Raw genomic sequence first — 20052 nt, 5'->3', positions numbered from 1 at the left:
CAACTACGCCTCATGTCAATATTAAACAAGCAAACAAACAGGATTTTCAGCCAGGAGACCTCTGTTCCTGTCCTGTGTAAAACCAAAACTCGTTTAATGTTCTTAACTTACGTCTAAACCTGGGAAAATGTAGGTAACTTACATGACAAAGATACTTTGTGTTGATGTTAACCCGAACCATGGTCGTACCTAAACTGATGCCTGTCTGACCTCTGACCCTGTGACGAGTTAGAAATACTGACATACTGATAACTTATTGAAATGTATTCGTTAACATGATTTTAATCATGCTTTCATTCAGTCTTATACTAAATGACATTGTGGGAACATTTCTATCGGACATGTGACACGTAATTATCAGGAAATGTTTAAAGATGCAGCACTTTGAGGGACACGTAATGCGACAGATTCTCTGCACACGGCTTTGTTTGCCTGAAAAAGTCGTTACCGCTCACTCAGCTCTCTAACCGACTCCATGAAGCCGCGGTTTGACCGCTTGGCGCTGGATAACGGCAGACAGGAGAGCTCGGCGTGTATTAAACATCGCGGCTAATCAAGCGTTGTTAGCTTGACATCTCCCCTCTGTGATGTCGGACAGCGCGGAGATCGTCTTTAATGCGGCGGGATCAGATGAAAGCGAGGGATGCGTCGAGCGGTAGTGCGCCGGACTTCCTTTTCTGCAGAAGCTGATGTAAGAGATGCACCTCCGTTGCCTCACTGGAGACCGGGTGCTATCGATGGAGACCGGAGCAATGGGGAGCGACATAAAGAATGATTAGTTAATAAATCAGCTCCCCAGCTACTCGCTCCTTCGTGCTCTCTCCCCCGATCGTTCTCTTTTCTCACCCTCTCCCTCTCTGCAGCAGTGTTAAATTCCTAAGACATGTTGCACCTGTTTGCGTGAGTACACAAGACCCCCGCCGGATGTTTCCCCCCTCCCGCTACCCCTGAGGGCGTTGCAGCAGGGTGATGTAATCAGATGAAAGTGGTGGGTTTTAACGGTGGCACAGCGCCGGTGAGAGACGGAGGAGGAAGAGGAGGACGAGGCTCTCCATCCAGCCAGAAGCAGGAGGTGGGGGAGTTGGGGGGGTATTATTGATCAGAGCAAAATTTAATTTAGTGTAGAATTGACTGCGATGGTTTACCTGGACGCGGCTGGTAGCCGGGGCCCTGCAGCGGGCCGGCGTGGCCAGCAGGTGGTTGAAAGGATGGAGGAGGAGATTAAGGGTCGGATAGAAGGGAAGGAAATGGATGATAAGAGGGAACAGCAGAGTTTCAGGGGGAATAGGGTGGCATTGAAGGAGGTGTGGGGGGGGGGAGGAGGACAGCTAAAAGGCTTAATGGAGGGCATCTAATCCTAAATTGCTGTGATTCTTGGTGTGACACCATTAGTGACATCCTCGTTGCCGGGGCAGCGGTGGACATTTCCTCGTCCGTTTATCATCAGATGTGGAATTATGTGTTTCACGTCTTAATTTGTAAAGTATTTAACTCAATACGGCGCCGGTGCAGAGGTACTTGAAGAGAACTTGACAAGGATGAAGATTGGAAAGTGAATCCTTCCACTACTCATACACAGTTTATAGCGACTCTGCGGAGTTCAGTATCCACAGAGATAAAGGTATCAGTTTCATTTTCTTTTAACGTTTTTTTTTTTTCTTCTTTCTTTCCCCCCTCGTCTTTTTTCCTCTATTTCCCTTTAGTCTGCATGGCTGCCACAGCCACTGAAGTCGTTTAACACCGTCCTTGAGAAAAAGCCCCTCAGTGAGAAAACTCCTGGCATGTTTAAGGAAAAGGTAGAATGCAGTGTGTGTCAGACAGAGCTGGGACATGCAGGGGGGGGGGGGTGTTCCCTAGAGGGGTTATTTTCCCCTCTAATAGCTGTTACGAGCCCTACATTATATCCAAGGAGCTACGTTCCTTTGGGGTCCACACACACACACACACACCTAGACGCACTGCCACACTCACACAAAGGCATACACACTCAGTTGAGCACCATTTTTCTCTCTCAGTTCCTCTCACACACACACACACACACACACACACACACACACACAGTCAGTCCTAGCTGCTTTGCTCTCCTCGTGTCAATATCCTGCCATTTGAAGTCACGTACTGCAGGGGCTTCTGGGAGTCGCCGAGGAGCCAGGCTGACGGGTAATGGGCCGCATTCATTAATAAGGTTGCCGTGCTCCTGTCCCTCTGCAACGCCAAGGATGTCTTCACCGGGGGGGGGGGGGGTTGGTGGAGTGTGAGGAGGAGGAGGGGGAGGAGGTGAGGTGGGGAGAGAGAGAGCGTCCCGTGGGGAGTCTCCTCCCAGACTCACTTAAAGGAGCTTTATTTCAGCAAGAGAGGAGAGCGGGGGAAGCAGAGGAGCTGTCCGGGGCCGCCTCTTTAAAAAAAAAAAAAAAAAAAAGGGGAGAGCAGGGCCCAGGCGAGCCACGCTAACCCTTCCAGGGGTCACACTCCTGCTCCCCGTCAAACAGCTTATTACCCCACCTGTCGGGGAGTAATCGCCCTCGCTGAAAGGAAAGCTGTCGAGGTGTTTAAATGCTTTACATGGAGGCAGCTGAAAGGGTAAAGAGGGAAGGAATGAATGGGGGGGGGGTAATAGTGGTCTCCGAGCGCGGCCCGGGGGATTCTGCACCAACAGGACTGAAGGTTACCGCGTCGGTAAACCTTCTCGCTCAGGTTTCAGATCCTCTCGTCTCTTGCTGATTTTTTCCCCTCATTCTCGTGCACTTAATTCTCTGCACAGAAACGTGTGTGTGTGTGTGTGTGTGTGTGTGTGTGCATGCGTGCTGATGTCTCTGTGACAGGTGTGCCGAGTCCATGCCAGTTTACAGAGTCCAAGGCCCGTGTTTTAAACAGAGCGCAGCAAGTGGGGCATGTAGTTTGCATTAAAGGGATTAGCAGTCACTTCAAAAGATGACCTGGATTCAGCCCACCAGGGACACCAGTTACACACCCCCTGGTCCACACTCCCTTTAAAGAACCTGGCACAGCTGCCCCACTACAACCACTCTCCACGGCCTGTGTGTGTGTGTGTGTGTGTGTGTGTGTGTGTGTGTGTGTGTGTGAGTGTGTGTGTGCATACATTTTAGGAAGATGCAGCAAAACCAGAGTGACATTGTCAGCTTGTTATCCCCGTTACTGTGAATTTACTGCCAAAAAAGAAGTGTGGAGGATCAAATCGGCCTCACCTGCAGATAAACGGATTTCTGCTCTTCTTCATCTTCTTCTTCATGTGTAGGCGCTCGGATAAACAAGACTCCGAGGATGATGGTCCGTCAGGTGTGCCGGTTCCTTGTTCTTGGCTTTGCGTCCGTGCACACACACACACACTCTTTGATTTCTGAGGGAACGGCTTGTTATCTTGTCAGCGGTCTTGTGCTCTTTTGTGTTACGCAGCGACTTAACTGCTCTTAATCCTAAACTGCTATTGATCCACGCGGGTTTCTCCTCCCGTGCAACTTAATTGGATCTGAATAACAAACGTGTAATAATAGCGGCGTGCGAACGTCCAAGATGATCAAAAGTCTTTTGTCAATCACAACACGTGTGATACATTTGTCCTCGTTAACAACGTCCCCCGATGTCTCTTTTTTTAACTAAAATGACACGCGATCATAACATCCTCCCACCTTTGTTCCCCCCCTCTTTTTTTTTTTTTTTGTTTCCTCGCAGAACCACGCGTTGACTCAGCACAGCAGCTAACATGGCAGAGATCAGCGCCGCGGCCCGAGAACAAGGATCACATGACGCGGAGAATAACGTCCGACCCCGCCAATTACCATCGGCGGCAGTTTCCCACTGACTGTCTTGCACTGAACATTCTGGTTCAGTTTCACCACAAGGAGCCGTGCCGCAGCAAGAAACAAGAAAGGCAAAGAAAATAAAAAGAGAGAGTGGAAGGGGGAGGGGACATAAAAGAAACCCCCCCTCTCTCCGTTCTTTACTAACCATTATTTCAAAAATAAAGAAAAAGCCAACTTGTTTGTACATAGAATTCTTCATGTGTTGCTTAACTACAGCTATATTGCAATCTTATACAGTATTTGCCAATGTACAGTTCAACATGCTTGTCCAAAAAAAGAGACGGGGGGTGGAGGAATGGAGGGAGGGGGGTAAAAAAAAATCTGACTGTCAATCAGAGGGAGACTCAACCGGTTTGAAGGAGAATCAGGGTGCATAGGAAGCTGTAGGAAGTGTTTCTTTCCATCAGTATGACTCCGGATCCCGCGGTCCATCATCATCATCATCATCGCGAGGGCGAGGTCTCGTCCCGCGTCCCGTAACAAACATGGCTGCCAGAGGGACCAGCTGTGAAAACGGTGGTGCGACTAATCTGCACTGCCTTTTTTTTGTTTGTTTGTTTTTTTTTCGCTGAAGTTTAGATGAGAGAAAGAGGAGGAAAAAAAGTGGAAAAAACAACAGAGAAAAAGCAGGACAGGATGCTGATATATGCAAACGCAGTGACACAGATTTGGAAAAGGCTAGAGCCTCTGGTTGGCTCGTGAACAGAGGCGTGAAGCTCCCATGGGGGGGGGGAGGGGGGGTACATCTCCGGCCCACTGACTCAACCTGTACATTTCTGTTGTCAATGTTTACTGCTCATTGAAGCCTGGAGATTACTGGAATCTTTTTTCTTTTTACGTTTTGTTATCTATACATATTTTTCGCAGTAGGGGAGTAAATCCATGTGGATTTGAGGGGCGGGGTGGGGGTCTTGGATTTTGGGGGGCATACATAGTACAGAACTTCGTCCCTGGCTCTCCTGGAGAGTGCCCAAGTACTCCGATGATGCGTTTCTCCACACACACACACACACACACACACATTGCTCGAGCTGGAAAAAGCCCGCCGCGGCCGCATACGAAACTTTAAAAAAAGAAAAAAAAACTATTTCTGTTATGTAAATGTTTTGCATTCATTGAACCTGAGATGCACTTTTGTATAAAAAAAAAACTTTAATGTTTTGACATTTTGATTGAGAGTTTGTTCGTACAGTTTACAGGAAATCACCATCTCCTGCAGCAAAAAGGACAAGTTATCTCCGATCTTATTAAAACGTATTGTACAAATATGGAGTTCTGTATTTGGCAGACCTCATTTTTTTTGTGTTGCACATGTGATGGAAATATTAAAAAAAAAAACTGTATGAGGAAATGGCTTCATTGTCCTTTTTTATTATCTTGTCTTGTGTTTTAATGCGCGTGAAAATACAATTAACCCCTCAGACGAGACCGACGACGGTAAACGCCATCATCATCAAAAGCTTGCGCTGCTTTTTATTCATGCTATCAAATTGCATCCTTGTTTTTTTTTTTTCTTCCCCCTCCAACTCCCTCGTGGCTCTCGCTAACAAACATCTGAGCATCTTAAGGGAGGTCTGTGTTATTAATGACTCCATTACCCATCACCCTGTGCGGTCCCATTCCACACACCCGTGCGCGAGGTCTATTTAGGGAGTCTCCAGCACTCCAGGAGGCCGCGGGAAAAAGATTCCTCTGCCTTTTTTTTTTCTTTTTTTTTTGCCGGATGGGACGGAAGCAGTGCAACAACATCTGTCCGTCCTGGAGAATGATTCATCAATGACAAGCGAGCGGCAAAACATTTGTTGAAGCTCTCAGTTTTAGTTTGTAATCTAGGTTACACTGAGAAACTAACGCTCCATTTCAAATACACAGCATTTCATTATGTGCTGCATATATACAAGTCTGCATGAATACCATATATTTATGACAGTGTATTAGAGCCACTGTAGGAAAAAAAAATGGAGCCGAGAGAGGTGGGCAATATAACGAGAGAAAAAAGGTGCAGATTTGCCACTTTATAAATATATATAGCCGATTTAAACAAGTTGCTTGGTTCCGCTAACAACCTATGATTGCTGTTGCTATGACAACAAGTAAAAACCACAGCTAGCATCTTGGCCCAACCGCCCCGATCAATAAACACTCATAAGATGACAATTTGTCCTCATATCAATAAAACCATCAATAACCATCAACATCATCACCCTAATGACCTTAACGAGGCGTTGTCACACGTTGGGATGTATTTAATTAGGAAAATATATGCAACATTCATGAGAAGTTAGCTAGCATAAATGACGGTTGTAAGCATTGGAATAAACACGCAAATTTGCAACTTTATAAACTTGCAAATTCGCCACTTTCTAACGTCGCAAAATTCGCCACTTTCTTAATTCGCAAATTCGCCACTTTCTAACTTCGCAAATTTACCACTTATTAAATTCGCAAAGTCACCACTTACTACGTTCGCAAAATCTCCACTTTCTAAATTCGCAAATTAGCAACTTTTTTTCTCTGAATATTGCCCCCTCTCTCAGTTCCATTTTTTTTTTTTTTTTTCGCCGTCGTATATATTGTTTGCACATTCAAACATAAATAATAATACTAAGAGAAAGCACAACAATGTTCCTTACATGTGATCTATTATATACAGAAGATAAATATCACATATAAACGGGATCCCTCTGGATGTTCTTATTAAAGATCATTTGTCACAGAAAATAAAGCATAAAGTTTTTCTTATTATTCATCTTTCTGAAGCCCAATGTTCTTATTCCAGGCGTAACATCACTGGGCATGTTGATCTGTCATCTATTAGCTTTTTATGACGTTACTATAATGAGGATCATATGAGGAATGGAACCTCTCACGCTGACAGACGCAACCCTCCCCCTTCATCCAAAAGCCGAGATGGTACGGCCCAACATTAACTGTCGTACTGAATGCAAGCTGGGCATCCATTAAGCAACTTTGCTACCATCTCCTCGTGCCAGGCACTTTTAATAAGCTTCAAGGGCATTTGAACGGGTCCAGAACTTTGCTTTGCCAGAGATGGACTGGCCCACATCATCCATTACATTAAATTGGGTGGCGGCCTCCAGCTCATATTTATGATTTAATTAAATTCACTTGTGAGGCGTATCAGAACCACTGCGGCCTCCCTTTTAACGCCAGCCTAAGCAGCACAACACACACAGCTACTACACACACATGTGCATACACAAGCAATGTGTTTCTGACACTCGCCCAAGTGTGAGACTTTGTGGGCGCTTTGGCAGGGGCGTTCTCAGGGGTTCATTTAAAGCAATATAATTACACAGCCCCCAAGTATTCTTCCATCAGAAAGCAGCAGAATGGATGGCTTGTTCAGAGATAACTTAGCCCGGGCCGATCCTCCGCGGCGTCGTTGCCTGAACATAACCTCGATGCGAGTGGCACTCAACGCCGCTATAAGAGCCCGGGCCCCGGTCCTCGGCCGGGGCCAGATGTTTGGGAGTCGCTGAAATGCCATTGTTCTTGTCCAGGATGTGTGTGTGTGTGTGTGTGTGTGTGTGTGTGTGTGTGTGTGTGTGTGTGTGTGTGTGTGTGTGTGTGATGCCATTTTGGACTCCTTTTTTTTTTTTTTCATTTGACAGCCTAATACCCAAAGTCCCCCTGGAGGAAAAGTGGCAGCCAGCGTTAAGACTTTATTAAAGAACGATGAGATCCTAAGTGAACCAGTGCTGTATGTCGCTAACCCACTAGGCTGAAACAAAATGTGCCACTTTATCCGGCGTGAACATCCTACGACGGCGTGTTAGTGTAGGAAAAACAAAACGGAGCCGAGAGAGGGCGGCGATATTCACAGATAAAAAGTAGTAAATATACAAATTTTATATATAAACTCGCAGATGTGTCAGAAATTTGTGAGTTTATAAAATCGCAAATTTGCCACTTTCTAAATATATATAACCGATTCAAAGAAGTTGCTTGGAACACCAGGATGTTTGCCGGCATCTAAGTCCAACCGCCCCGATCAATAAAACACCCATAAGATGACAATTTGTCGTCATATAAATAAAACCAACAATAAGCATCAACATCATCACCCTAAAGACCTTAAAGAGGAGTTGTCACATGTTTTTGTATATTAATTAGAAACATAAATTCGTACATTCATGGGTTAGCTAGCATAGATGCCGGTTGTTAATAAATTTGCGAGTTTATAAAGTGGCACATTTGCCACTTTATTAATGTCTATAGCCAATATAAATTTGTCACTTTATAAACTCGCAAATTTACCACTTTTTTTCTGTGAATATTGCCCTCTTCTCTCGGCTCCGTTTTTCACACGTTGTGATGTATTAATTAGACAAATAAATGCGTACATTCATGGGAAGTTAGCTAGCATAGATGCCGGTTGTTAGCATCATAATAAATTTGCGAGTTTATAAAGTGGCACATTTGCCACTTTATGAATGTTTATAGCCAATATAAATTTGTCACTTTATAAACTCGCAAATTTGCCACTTTTTTTCCGTGAATATTGCCCTCTTCTCTCGGCTCCATTTTTCACACGTTGTGATGTATTAATTAGACAAATAAATGCGTACATTCATGGGAAGTTAGCTAGCATAGATGCCGGTTGTTAGCATCATAATAAACTCAACAAATTTGCGAGTTTATAAAGTGACACATTTGCGACTTTATAAATATCTATAGCCGATATAAACATGTTGCTTGGTTCTGCTAACACCGGATGTTTGCCGTTGCTATGACAACAAGTGAAAGCTACCCCTAGCATCTAAGCAATTAAATTTGCCACTTTTTTCTCTGAATATTGCCCTCTTCTCTCTGCTCCGGTTCTTTTTTTTTTTTTTTCTACAGTGGCCCTAATACACTGTCGCAACATGCTGCACTAAACGTAGGTACGCTTTCAGTGTGTGTGTGTGTGTGTGTGTGTGTGTGTGTTCCCTTGTGTTCGCCCGTGTCCTTGCTATCACTCTTCTTTGGTGCAAAATTTAGTTTGGTGAAAACTCCACATTGTTAGGCGGCGCATTCCTCCCCCGCCGAAGGAGACCTCGGAGACCTCTTATGGCATTCAATATGTGCGCCCAAGCGTGAGATCCAGATCCATTTGGCCGGGAGATCCGCTGGGAGTGTCGGGGGTAACCCAATCTCTCACGCCGGCACTCCACATCCACAGAGCCATCTTTTCACTTCAGAACTGTGTCAGCAAAATGGACGCCACCGACCTCGCTGCGTAGTCCCTGCACAGAGTGTTCACAGAGGCCTTTATACTGTCTGTTCTTTGTAATTGTGTCGTTTTATCTTGAATATTCCTCCTCAGAGTAAAGTTACTTTACAGATTTTTTTTTACCACAAATGTATACGGATAGCAAAAAAAAAAAAGTTCTCGGGTAATGATTATTTAAAAAAAACGTCACTTCAAGCTGCACAAACTAGGAAAATGTCAATAAATGTGTAAATTTATCAGAGGAGAAGATGCATGTTTCATCTCCTCGATACATTTTCTGAACTGCTTATCATGTCACACTTGTGTAGAGAAGCAAAGAGTCGTCAAGTCCATCACCGAGCTCACACACACACACACACACACACCTATAGACAAACACACTCCTCTGCAGCCCTTCATAATGATCCTCCCCTGTCTCCCCTGGACTGGGGGAGCTGAAGGTGAGTATCCCCCTCCAGTCATCTCCCTCTGCCCCACCAAGACAAACACTTGAAATAGACAAGGCACTAGTTTTTTTTTTTATGTGTGTGTGTGCTTGGGCCGGGGGAGGATTTTCAAAAATGTATTAAACACCAAGCAATAAAATATAGACCAGGTGGGGTCAAATTCAACCGCAACTCTCCCGGCTCTGGCAGCCCAGCGTGGCTCGGTGTGATGATATGAGGACAAGGGAAGAGTCTAACAAGAGGAGAGCAAAAAACAAAAAAAAGGGGGAGGGAAGAAAGTATCAATAATGCAGCGTACGCTGTATACAGCTGACAGTAAAAATAGAAAACAGAGACTGAGGAAGAAGGAGAGAGCCGGGGTCCCACCTCGGTTCTACCTCGGTTCCTCCTCAGTTCTACCTGGCAGTGTTTCTGTAAAGTTTTCCCATGTCTTTAGCGACATATGTACTCGTGCATATAGACGTCTTTGCTCGCTGTTCACCTTAATGAACTCGTGACATGAAAAGGAAGTAGAAAACAAACAAAAAAAGATGCCTTCTCTTTTTCATTTTTTGTTTGTTTATTCTGTTTATTTTCGGGGATGAATCCGGAGTGTCAGTTGAACACATCCTGTCAGTTTTTACACTCATTTCCCTTCTTATTGGTGATGAACTAAATAATGCTCCGTAATGGAGTCCCTCGGGAGAACAAGTGCCTCGCTCTCCCAGCATGCAACGCTCTCGCTCCTCTCTTCCTCTTCTCCTTTTTTCTTAAATGTATCATTCTTTCTTTTTTCCCCCTAAAAAAAATCACTCATTCCCGTCCTGTCTCTCTCATCCTTCCTCCCCTCCTCTCTCACCCATGTCTGTCTTCCTCCCCCCCTCCCCCTCCCTTTGCATCTCTTGTATTGTAAACAGCTCACAAAAGCATGACAAGGTCTCTGCTCATGTTCCCCCTGCCTCCTTCTCTGTTCTCCCAGCTATTTGTTATTGTCTCCCCGCTATCGTGTGTGTTTGTCTCTATCACGCGTTCTTTATTCTGTTTTTTTTTTCCTCTGCGTCAGAAAAGCAAAAGTTAATTAAATATGGAACGAGTCGGAGCAGCGTCTCTTTAAACCATCATGTCATTAAAATGGCATCCCTGGGAGATCAGCTTAAAAAGAGTCGGAGAACAATGTCTCCTCCGTCAGATATTTATGGGCCTGGTTATGTAAACATGCTCCCTTTATTCTCTATGTATATTTCATGTAATTATCACTTTTTGTCGCGCCTTCCCCCGTGAGATTCTTGGAGGCAAGAAGTTACTGGGGGAATGTCATTAGAAGTGACTATTGTTACAGCACTGCTGTGATACTGCACCCGGGAACCAAAAAAAAAAAAAAAAAAGGCGACAATCCAGTCCTGGTGAAACCTTTTATCTATATTTGACTTCATCATATAAAAATCATCTACACACTTTAAAAAAAAACACAATGTTCTTCTCGCAGTCGCCCAAGAAACAGCATTATCTCCTCCTTTTTCCTTTCGAGCATCTGATCTCCAAACAAATTCACAGATGATTTACAGGTTTTCACAAAAAAAAAAAGAAGCCTTGATGCCTCTCAGTCAACGTGTCCATCTGTTAGACGAGGATCTGGACTGAACTGGATTCCTTCAGCAGGCGGAGGGCCGGCGACTGGGTGCTCAAAGGCCTCGCCGCCAGCTGACGGAAGCCTGCTAATTAAGAGGGCTGGGGGAGCCGGTGGGGTGCCTTATGAAACAGGGGCACCTGGGCTTCACAAGAGGGGGGTGGGTATCCATCACCACTCATCTGGGTTGGAGGGGGGGGGGGGGGGGGGGCAGCTACGTCCAGGTATCCTTCACTGGAGCATGATGTACAAATACAGGCCCATTGAAAAGCCTTCCACCCCCTCTGTGCCCTCCCCCCCCATCACAGGGGGAGATGCTGTTGCGTGATGCAATTGTGTATGTCAAGGTGCATTTCATTCACTGCAGATGCACCTAAATGGAGATGCGGGGAAAACAAACAGCTGTGTGTGGACACAGTCAAATGCACACGTGAAAAAAGAAAAAAAAAAATCTCACACATCTGGACTCCTGCATGCATAACTCAACACCCCCTCCTCCCCCATCCTCCCCTCCTCCCCCCTCCCTTTCTATTGTTCGCTGAGTCTTCTTTGCTGTAAGGTCAAAAAATGTCTCAAAGTAATCTAACTAGCTCCGACTTCAGGGACGCCACAAGGTCTGCCTCCGCTTCTATCATTACTGTTTTTTACCCACCACAGGCGGACGGCGGCTCCCGACCATCACTGAACCTGCCATATTGCTATCCGGCCTGACCCCGCAGAGGCAGGAAACCTAAGTGAACCGCGCTTTCGAAAAAGTCGACGGCAATAACCACTGCAGAATTGCTTTTAATCAACGTCTGAAATGAGGGTGACTTGAAGCGTCGCCCCATGCTGATTAAATGTAATTGTTTAATTGCCAAGTGCTGGGAACCCATCCTAAGAGGATTCCAATGGAATTATTTAATCTCTAGTCAGGAAGTACACTGCAGGAAAAAAAGCAAAGGGGGGGAAACGGAAGAACGGAAAAAGGCAAAAAAAAAAAGAAGCAGAAAATAGTCTGTTTTTCTTTTTCCGAGTGTGTCCCTCATGAAATATTAAACTGCGGTTTACATTTAGTTTATCTAAGAAAGTGAACAGCCTATCAGAGGGAGGGGGGGGGGGGGTGTACACTCAGTGATGCTGCAACTTCAAAAGAGGTCACAGTTTTGACTTATCTGCACAGTAGAAGTGGTTTGGCCTCGTCTGCTGCTTCCCTTTTATATTCCAGCTTAACTTTGGTCATCATCTCGCTGCACTGGAATGTGAAAACGTCTCTTTTCTTTTCTTTATTCCAAATATGTCAACTTTTATTCTCCATCGTGGAAACCAGAGGTGTTACCAAACAAAATAAGAACTATTCAGAGATTCTCATGGGGGTTGGGGGGTTATATAGGACCCCCTAACCCCCCCACCTCCTCTGATCACTGACTGAGTCTCTGCTAATGGGGCTCCATAAACTTCAGGGGCCCCAGGTGCGCTCCATTAGGGGTCACAGCTTTGCTAGGGATCACAGACATCCATCCCCCACCCCCACCCATAAACACACCTATACACAAACACCTCTGGGGTGCTCACACTATTATAATCTCTCATCTGTATTTTTGTACAGATTTAAGTTGATCCTCGACATCTCAATCCATCAGGAGGATCCGGCTCTCGCCATTACATTTTAGATACATGGGGAGTGAAACCCGAAGCTCGCCATTCTGCTGATAAATGCAGTCCTGTCGTCTCGAGGGAAATGTGTTTGCATCCCTCTGGTCAGAGGAGTGCCCCCCCACCCCCACCATCACCACCACAGGGAGGGAGGGAGGAGGAGCAGAGGCCCGATCTCTGCAGCTGTGCCCTTATTCCCAGCACCTGACCGGGGTCCAGATGTGGCACAACAGCAACAATTTGAGCAATGCGAGTCCCCTGTGGGACCTCCGGCACCTGCAGACGTACCCCCCCACCCCCACCCCCCATCTAACATGATGGTGTAATTACAGGTCTAATAAGTCTGCATCTGGAAAGAAGAGCTCATTTAATCAGATCTCATGGAAACAATACAAAAAAAACTAAAATAGTGTTGGCGATGACCCAATTAGCCACCAGGTAGCATCTACATGTAAAATGCATCACAGGGTTTGATTGGTTGATTTGAGATTGTGCATAAAGAGCTCTCAGCCAGTAACAGAGATGTGTTTATTTTTGGAAAATCTTATATTATTATATTAACTCAAAATAAGCACCAAAGAAATTGTACTTTGTACGTTATACTGCAACATTTAGGTCGATACTCTGATAATTAAGTTACACAAATAGTCAATATATGGCATAACAGCACATAAGGACTGTATCAAACATTTGCTAAACAATAGGACTTCCTGTAACTGTTCAGGTTTTGCAATAACAAGAGACACTATGTGAGAGGGAAATGGACTAAATGTGGAAAAATAAGCTGCATGCAGTTTAATAAAGCGATAATTACATTCTTCTATATTGATGTCAGTCAGTCGGGGTCCGGGTGCAGAAATAAAGATAACTGACTTCTCAAATAAAACACGATAAAGTAAAACAGTTGATGGGTAAATCACACATCTGACTTCTTTCTATGACGAATTGAAACTGCAGACGCTAGAAGCTGTAAAGGTGAATGGTGACATCTAGTGGCACACAAGGGCACATGCATCCACTGATCACAGTCAAATGGTATTTTGGCATCGTTTGTAAACAGATTACTTCGCTTTTATTACTTAAAGCCAAATACTAAAACATAAAGAAAATGTTTGTTTGTCTCAGCAAAGAAGCTTTTTGCTTTTGTTTATTTTTTGCACGTGGTGATGAATGCAGCGATGGTTTATACTCAAGTGTGTGTAGAGATGTAATCCCCTATTAATCTATTGCATAACAACCGGCCCCCCCTCAAATAGATAAAACATAACACATTTAAATGCACATGCATTTATACTGAATGGCACTTTTTTGTTCCCATCAACCTTCTAACAGCAGAGGGTGATAGTGTTCTGTTTTACTGGAGAGAGGAGTCACAGTGAATGCACCGCTTACCTGTTTTTTTAAACACAAATCCTCATTATAATATATAATATATATATATATATATATATATATATATATATGCTTAACATAAATAAATAACAACGTAATTGTAATCTAGAATCTTTTGAAAACTGGGACAGGAGAATTATTTTCATGCCCATGATGGATGTTTAATGCATATAAATGACATCATACTGTACAGTTCCAACCTTAAACATCCAAACACTGAAAAGCAAAACATGAGGCCTATGTGACAAACTACAACGCTGCATCAGCTGCAGAGTCATTTCTAGATGTGAGAATGTTTCCACAGTTTAGTCAGGATGCTCCTCTCCTCCGCGGGTTCACTGGCCGTCACTGGCCGGTACGGAGGACGAGCGTCGGGGGAACGGAGTGCCGCCTCGGGCAGAGGATCTTGCTGAAGGCCCGGCGGAAGCTGCTGTGGCAGAGCGGGTACAGGAACGGGTTAATGGCCGAGTTGAGCCACAGGAGCCAGAAGGTGACCTCGTACCAGTGATGCTGAATGCACCGCCCTCTGCAGGCGGCGCGGATGATCATCAGTAGGGTGTACGGCGCCCAGCAGATGGCAAACACACACACGATGATGGCCAGCGACTTAGCGATCTTCTTATCCCTGGACAGACGGCTGGGCTGGGCGGCCCTGCTGGTATGGGGGTCCAGTTTACCCAAACTGGGAGAGGAGGGCTGGGAGTTGATGGAGCCTCTCACGGCCAGCTTGGCCCCCAAGCCAGAGCTGTGAGACAGTGGGGGTGGGACGGAGGCGGCGGTGGCGGCGGTGTCGCCCGGTGGGAGGTGGAGCTGGGCCTTCCTGCCGTGGAGCCTCCTCCTGCGTATGCTGAGGTAGATGCTGAGGTTGAAGAACGCCACGGAGATGAAAGGAGAGAAGAACTCCAGCGTGGAGGCGCTCAGCAGGAAGTACCAGGAGTAGTAGAACTCGGCGAAGCACTCGTCCTTCGGCACGCGGCTCCCGCCCACGACCACCAGCTCCCAGGACACGATGGCCGGGCCGTACAGCACGAAGGCCAGCACCCAGACGGCGGCCATCTTCACGATGGCGTGGCGAGTCATGCCCTGTCTGGCACGGTAACTCACCTGCAAATACAAATCACACCACATAATGAGTAAAAAATAACACTTTATTCTCCTTTTAGGCATAAAGAGGGAGGCGATGTTCATTAAACAGCAGTGAGGGAAAAGGTCAGGTTACAACTCCAGCAACATGTACCTTTAATGTTTTAAACGTATTAAAAGTAAAAATATCTTGGTCGTTTTATTATCATTTCTCAGAAAATTGGATTCTCATTAGTCATGTTTTAATGAGTCAGCAGCGTTTTAATGATCTAAATTTAAATTAGAGTTTAAAGGTTGAGTATTATTTGGAAAAACCACAGAGATTTTGTCTTTGAACACATCCAGAACCGATAAAGTCCCGCCCCCTTCATTCAGACCTCTGTTCAAAGCCCCGCCCCCCAGAACACCAAACGAGCCCAATCAGGAAGTAAGCATCGACAGACAGGCAAGGACGTCCAATCATTTTCTGCGGCCCGACTTATTTGATTGGACGGGTTTTTTTACAGTCCTGCCGCGGCAACAGATGATGTGTTTAAAACATTTTTATATCAGAGTATTTAATGTATTCATTGCTATCGATACGTGACGAAGATTTCAAGTAATATAACATAAAGTGTTTCTGAGTAGAATCACCTACTCAACCTTTAATCTCTAACAATTAGCAGGAAGTAGAAGAACTCAAGAGGAGTACATCTTAAAAATCATAGTATAGCATTTGGATATATATATATATATTTAACACATCACTGACCTCCTTGTACTAAACACAGCATATGTATGAATAATTAGGGGGTTTAAAACCACAACCAGAAAAAGAAAATGGGAATAACATAATTATGAAGCTGTGCGACACTGGAACACATGCTGCATAATTACATGCTTTTTAAAATCACAGGACATCTTCTTGAACTTTCCCACATTGTGTCATCGTGCACTGCAGATAAGTGTAGTGTTAAAGTCTTGTCACGTCTCCATTAGTGTCTCCAGGTCCACAGCATCCTCTACCCCCCCCCCCCCCCCCCCCTCCCAAATAACAAACTGTGGTTCTTCAGAAATCAAAAGATGGAAAGTGGCTCCCACTTATGTTTGTGTACATTAATTGGCAAACAGTGATTCTTGCCACCGCTGCACTCGATGGAGAAGAATCAGGCGTGCTCGTAAATCCAATGTGGAATTTTGCACATCAGCAACACATACACAACGGGAATACTTCCTAATACCGTGCATGCAGCAGGTTTTAGGTACATATGTTTTGGCATCTAACTGCCAGAACATATGAATCTAATGTGACTCCGGCTTTCCTTTCAAAAGCGAAACTTCGTCCCGTTGCCGTTGACGATCCTTGTTGTCTCTCAGCGTTCAGAGAGAAATGCTTTTAGGAAAATGCTGCTTGGCAGCCGGTGGCCTGCTTCCTCGCATGCGATTGATCTCTCCAGGTTTGGAGGGACCGTGGGCACACGGAGGAGGATCTCTATGATCAAAGCTGGCTAATTAAAGAAGAGGCCTCTTTCTCTCTCTGGTGTTATTTGTATTCATTGCTCTGATGTTAAGTGTTTGCTTGTGAACACTGTCTTTGTCTGCTGTGCCAAGCCTCGTCCCACCTACAGTCAGTCGGCTAACGCACGGACGAGGAGGGGGAAGTTCAGGAGGTCTGACAGCTGCAGGTTTTAGGGAATGTGTGTTAAATAAACTAAACAGCAAAATGGGTGTAATGTGTTGATGCTGCATTTTAGTCAAATGAAGCAGTGGATGCTGAGACGTCGATTCAATTATGTGGATTTAAGTTTAATCAGCAGATGTTCAACTATTGACATCCTATTTTCCACATCCCAAAGTCAAAATGTGACTTTTTCTTTCTTTTTTTTAAATCTCCATCATGGGGAAAGGGCTATAATTAGGGGTGGCACTGGGCCTGAACGGGTCAGGAATGATTAACCTCTGCAGATGGGCACATGTGGGAGAAAGAGGTGGCACTACCCCTCCTAATAACCCGGGAGACGGCAGTCAGGAACGAAGCCACAGATGATGCACATTTCTACAGCTACGAACAGAAAAAAAAAGGATTCCTGTCTGATTATTTTTTTACAGATATGCCAGACTAGTGAGTCCCCATCCTGCCCGTGACATCACACACGGCGAGGAGCCAGGATGCTCCACTCACCGCTCGGGTGACGGACAGGAAGCGGTCGTAGCTGATGAGGACGATGTTGAAGGCGGACGCCGAGCAGAGCAGGTAGTCCACCACCAGCCACAGCTTGCACAGTCCTCGGCCCAGAGTCCACCTGCCCGTCAGGATGTAGGGCATGTAGACCGGGATGCAGAACGCCCCTGAAGAAACGAGTTATTGGAGAGGGGGACCAGAAAAAAATCATGTTTAACCTGACTGAACTTGGAGAGGAAGGAAGGGGCAGATCATAGGAAGAAATCAAGCATCGCCAAATAAAGCAATGTATCAAGAATCTATTATACACATAAAGTTGGGATATCTCATTTTCACACACTCTGTTTATTCCTATTTAAATGATCACTTTTGACCAACTATTACATTATGTGTCCTAATGAAATGAATTCATGCACAACATTTGTTTGGGGCTTTAAAATACAAGACATTTGAAACATGATTCTAACTTTATGGGCAACAGAGTATATTCTTGGTACATCAGTTGAACTGATTGATACTTAGTGGCACACATCTGGAGTAAACATGCATGTATCACAGCACCTTATTCCAGCGTCTATTTAAAATCATAATAATAATAATAAAGTTGGACTCACCTACTAGGAAGTCTGATATGGCCAGGTTGAGGAAGTAGTAATTACACTGTCTCCTCAGACTCTTGTCCACTTTAAAGGCCAGGATGACGAGCGCGTTGCCCAGAACTATCACGGTCACCAAAGTCACCATCATCACCATCAGGACGACGAACGCGGGTCCCGAAAACACCAAGCCGCTCTGGACTCTGTTGGCGAAATAGTGCCGGCTCGAGTTGGACCCGGTGTGAGCCTCCGACATGGTCCCGGTACCGACGCTGGAGCGAGACTGATCCCGAACAGACCTGCCGAGCAACAGGTGGCAGGCGGAAAGGGGGGGGGGGGGGGCGCTGCAATCCAACAGCCATGCACGCGCCGCTTTTCCTGCTGATCTGGATCACAGTGTCCAAGAAGGTCCACGAGAGAGCGCGCCCTCCCCAAAAAACCCTTCCTGCCTCTCTGCCTGACTGTCTGTCTGTCTGCCTCTCTGTCTGTCTGTCTGCCTGACTGTCTGTCTGTCTGTCTGCCTGTCTGCCTTTTTGTCTGTCTGTCTGCCTCTCTGCCTGACTGTCTGTCTGTCTGTCTGCCTCTCTGTCTGCCTGCCTCTCTGCCTGCCTGCCTGCCTCTCTGCCTGCCTCTCTGCCTGTCTGTCTGTCTGCCTGTCTGTCTGCCTGCCTGTCTGTCTATCTGTCTGTCTGCCTCTCTGTCTGTCTGCCTCTCTGCCTGCCTCTCTGCCTGCCTCTCTGCCTGTCTGCCTGCCTCTCTGCCTGTCTGTCTGCCTGTCTGTCTGCCTGCCTGTCTGTCTATCTGTCTGTCTGCCTCTCTGTCTGTCTGCCTCTCTGCCTGCCTCTCTGCCTGTCTGCCTGCCTCTCTGCCTGCCTGTCTGTCTGCCTGTCTGTCTGCCTGCCTGTCTGTCTATCTGACTGTCTTCCTCTCTGCCTCCCTGCCTGTCTGTCTGCCTGTCTGTCTGCTGTCTGAATTACGTGTTTGGCTCAGCGATGGCATCACTCCTCCAAGCAGAGAAAGGCTTTTGTTTTTAGTCCTCACACGTTTTTCAGTGATGGATTGTGATTTTGAACTCATCCTCCGTCTGTGAGGATATGATGGAGTTCCTCTTCTCTAATGGGGAATTAACAAGCTTTAGTTGCCATATCCAAAGGAAATAGTGGGATATTATTGCAGCACGTTCTTCAGCGGGAGGAGAGGTTGGGTATAAACGGACTTCTCTGTGATTTGTCTGTTCTTTTTTATGTTCATGCTGTGAATCAGCAGTGAGAACGCTGATCCACGTTTAACACTGTAATCCATTCATTTGTCCATCATTTGACATGCTGTTTGGGTGCAGAGGAGCTGAAAGCATGGCACCATTACACCGCCGTGACCTTTCACCTCATGGGCACTAAGAGCATTTACCTTCCTGCAACTGTGAGGTGAACGTGAACATTACTTTCATTATAATGATGCTCATTTAAACCTCATTTTTCTTGACATTCTGGACAGTTTTAAGATGTATATTGAGTTATAGTGACATTTTCTCCCCCAGAAAAATCTCATATTTTCAGTTTTTTCCTGCAGCCAGTACACCTTCAATCTGACTGACAGGAGAGGCTGTTGCAACAGCATGGAAGACAAAACACAAGCAGCTGGGAGGCTTCTGATAGCAGAGCTCTCCCACTGACGCCCTCATCCACACGTGAGATTAACAGTTACACCAAATATTCTGCTGTATTTTAATACTTCTCGCCAATAGCACCTCATAAAACCTGCAGCTTGTTGTTGTGGCTGTCTCGGCTCACAGTGGAGGAGGCTGTAGGTTTTATATGCATTTGGATGCCATCCTGTCTCCACAGCTGTGGTCCAAAAATGAGAAACACTACAGAACAGTAGAAGTGACTGAAGGAGCCCCGGCTTGAATTACTGTTATTTTCCCCCACAAATGGAGCCGCCGGCTGTCTGTCTGTCTGTCTGTCTCTCCATGTGGGTTTGCCACGTCAGAGTTGCAACACAGGAACTGAAGCCGTCTCTCCGGTGTTGTTTAACAATAAGCTCAATTAACCATCAATCAGCTCTTTTTGGAAACTT

The 20052-nt window shown here is 45.6% G+C and overlaps 2 protein-coding genes across 6 annotated transcripts in view; one reads left to right on the top strand and one right to left on the bottom strand.

Annotated features, from left to right (window-relative positions):
• LOC311011816 (zinc finger protein 521-like) overlaps positions 1–3771 on the top strand; it is an 85310-nt gene extending 81539 nt beyond the window's left edge. For all 5 annotated transcript variants that reach the window (XM_084006953.1, XM_084006955.1, XM_084006952.1 and 2 more), the window contains one exon: positions 3691–3771. In XM_084006953.1, coding sequence (XP_083863079.1) covers positions 3691–3720 — 30 coding nt within the window. In that variant the 3' untranslated portion in view covers positions 3721–3771. The remainder of the gene's footprint in view (positions 1–3690) is intronic.
• A 10613-nt stretch (positions 3772–14384) lies between these two features.
• Positions 14385–18232, bottom strand: LOC311012503 (histamine H3 receptor-like; the record flags this gene model as incomplete). The annotated part of the gene is made up of 3 exons (XM_084007972.1): positions 14385–15240; positions 17381–17547; positions 17995–18232. 3 exons carry the CDS (start codon positions 18230–18232, stop codon positions 14482–14484), a joined length of 1164 nt encoding a protein of 387 aa, XP_083864098.1. The 3' UTR covers positions 14385–14481.
• Positions 18233–20052: the final 1820 nt, after the last annotated feature.

The sequence above is a fragment of the Eutrigla gurnardus genome, assembly GCF_963514095.1.
Source record: "Eutrigla gurnardus genome assembly, chromosome: 4".
NCBI classification, from domain to species: domain Eukaryota; kingdom Metazoa; phylum Chordata; class Actinopteri; order Perciformes; family Triglidae; genus Eutrigla; species Eutrigla gurnardus.
This window is presented reverse-complemented; position numbering and strand designations above follow the sequence as displayed.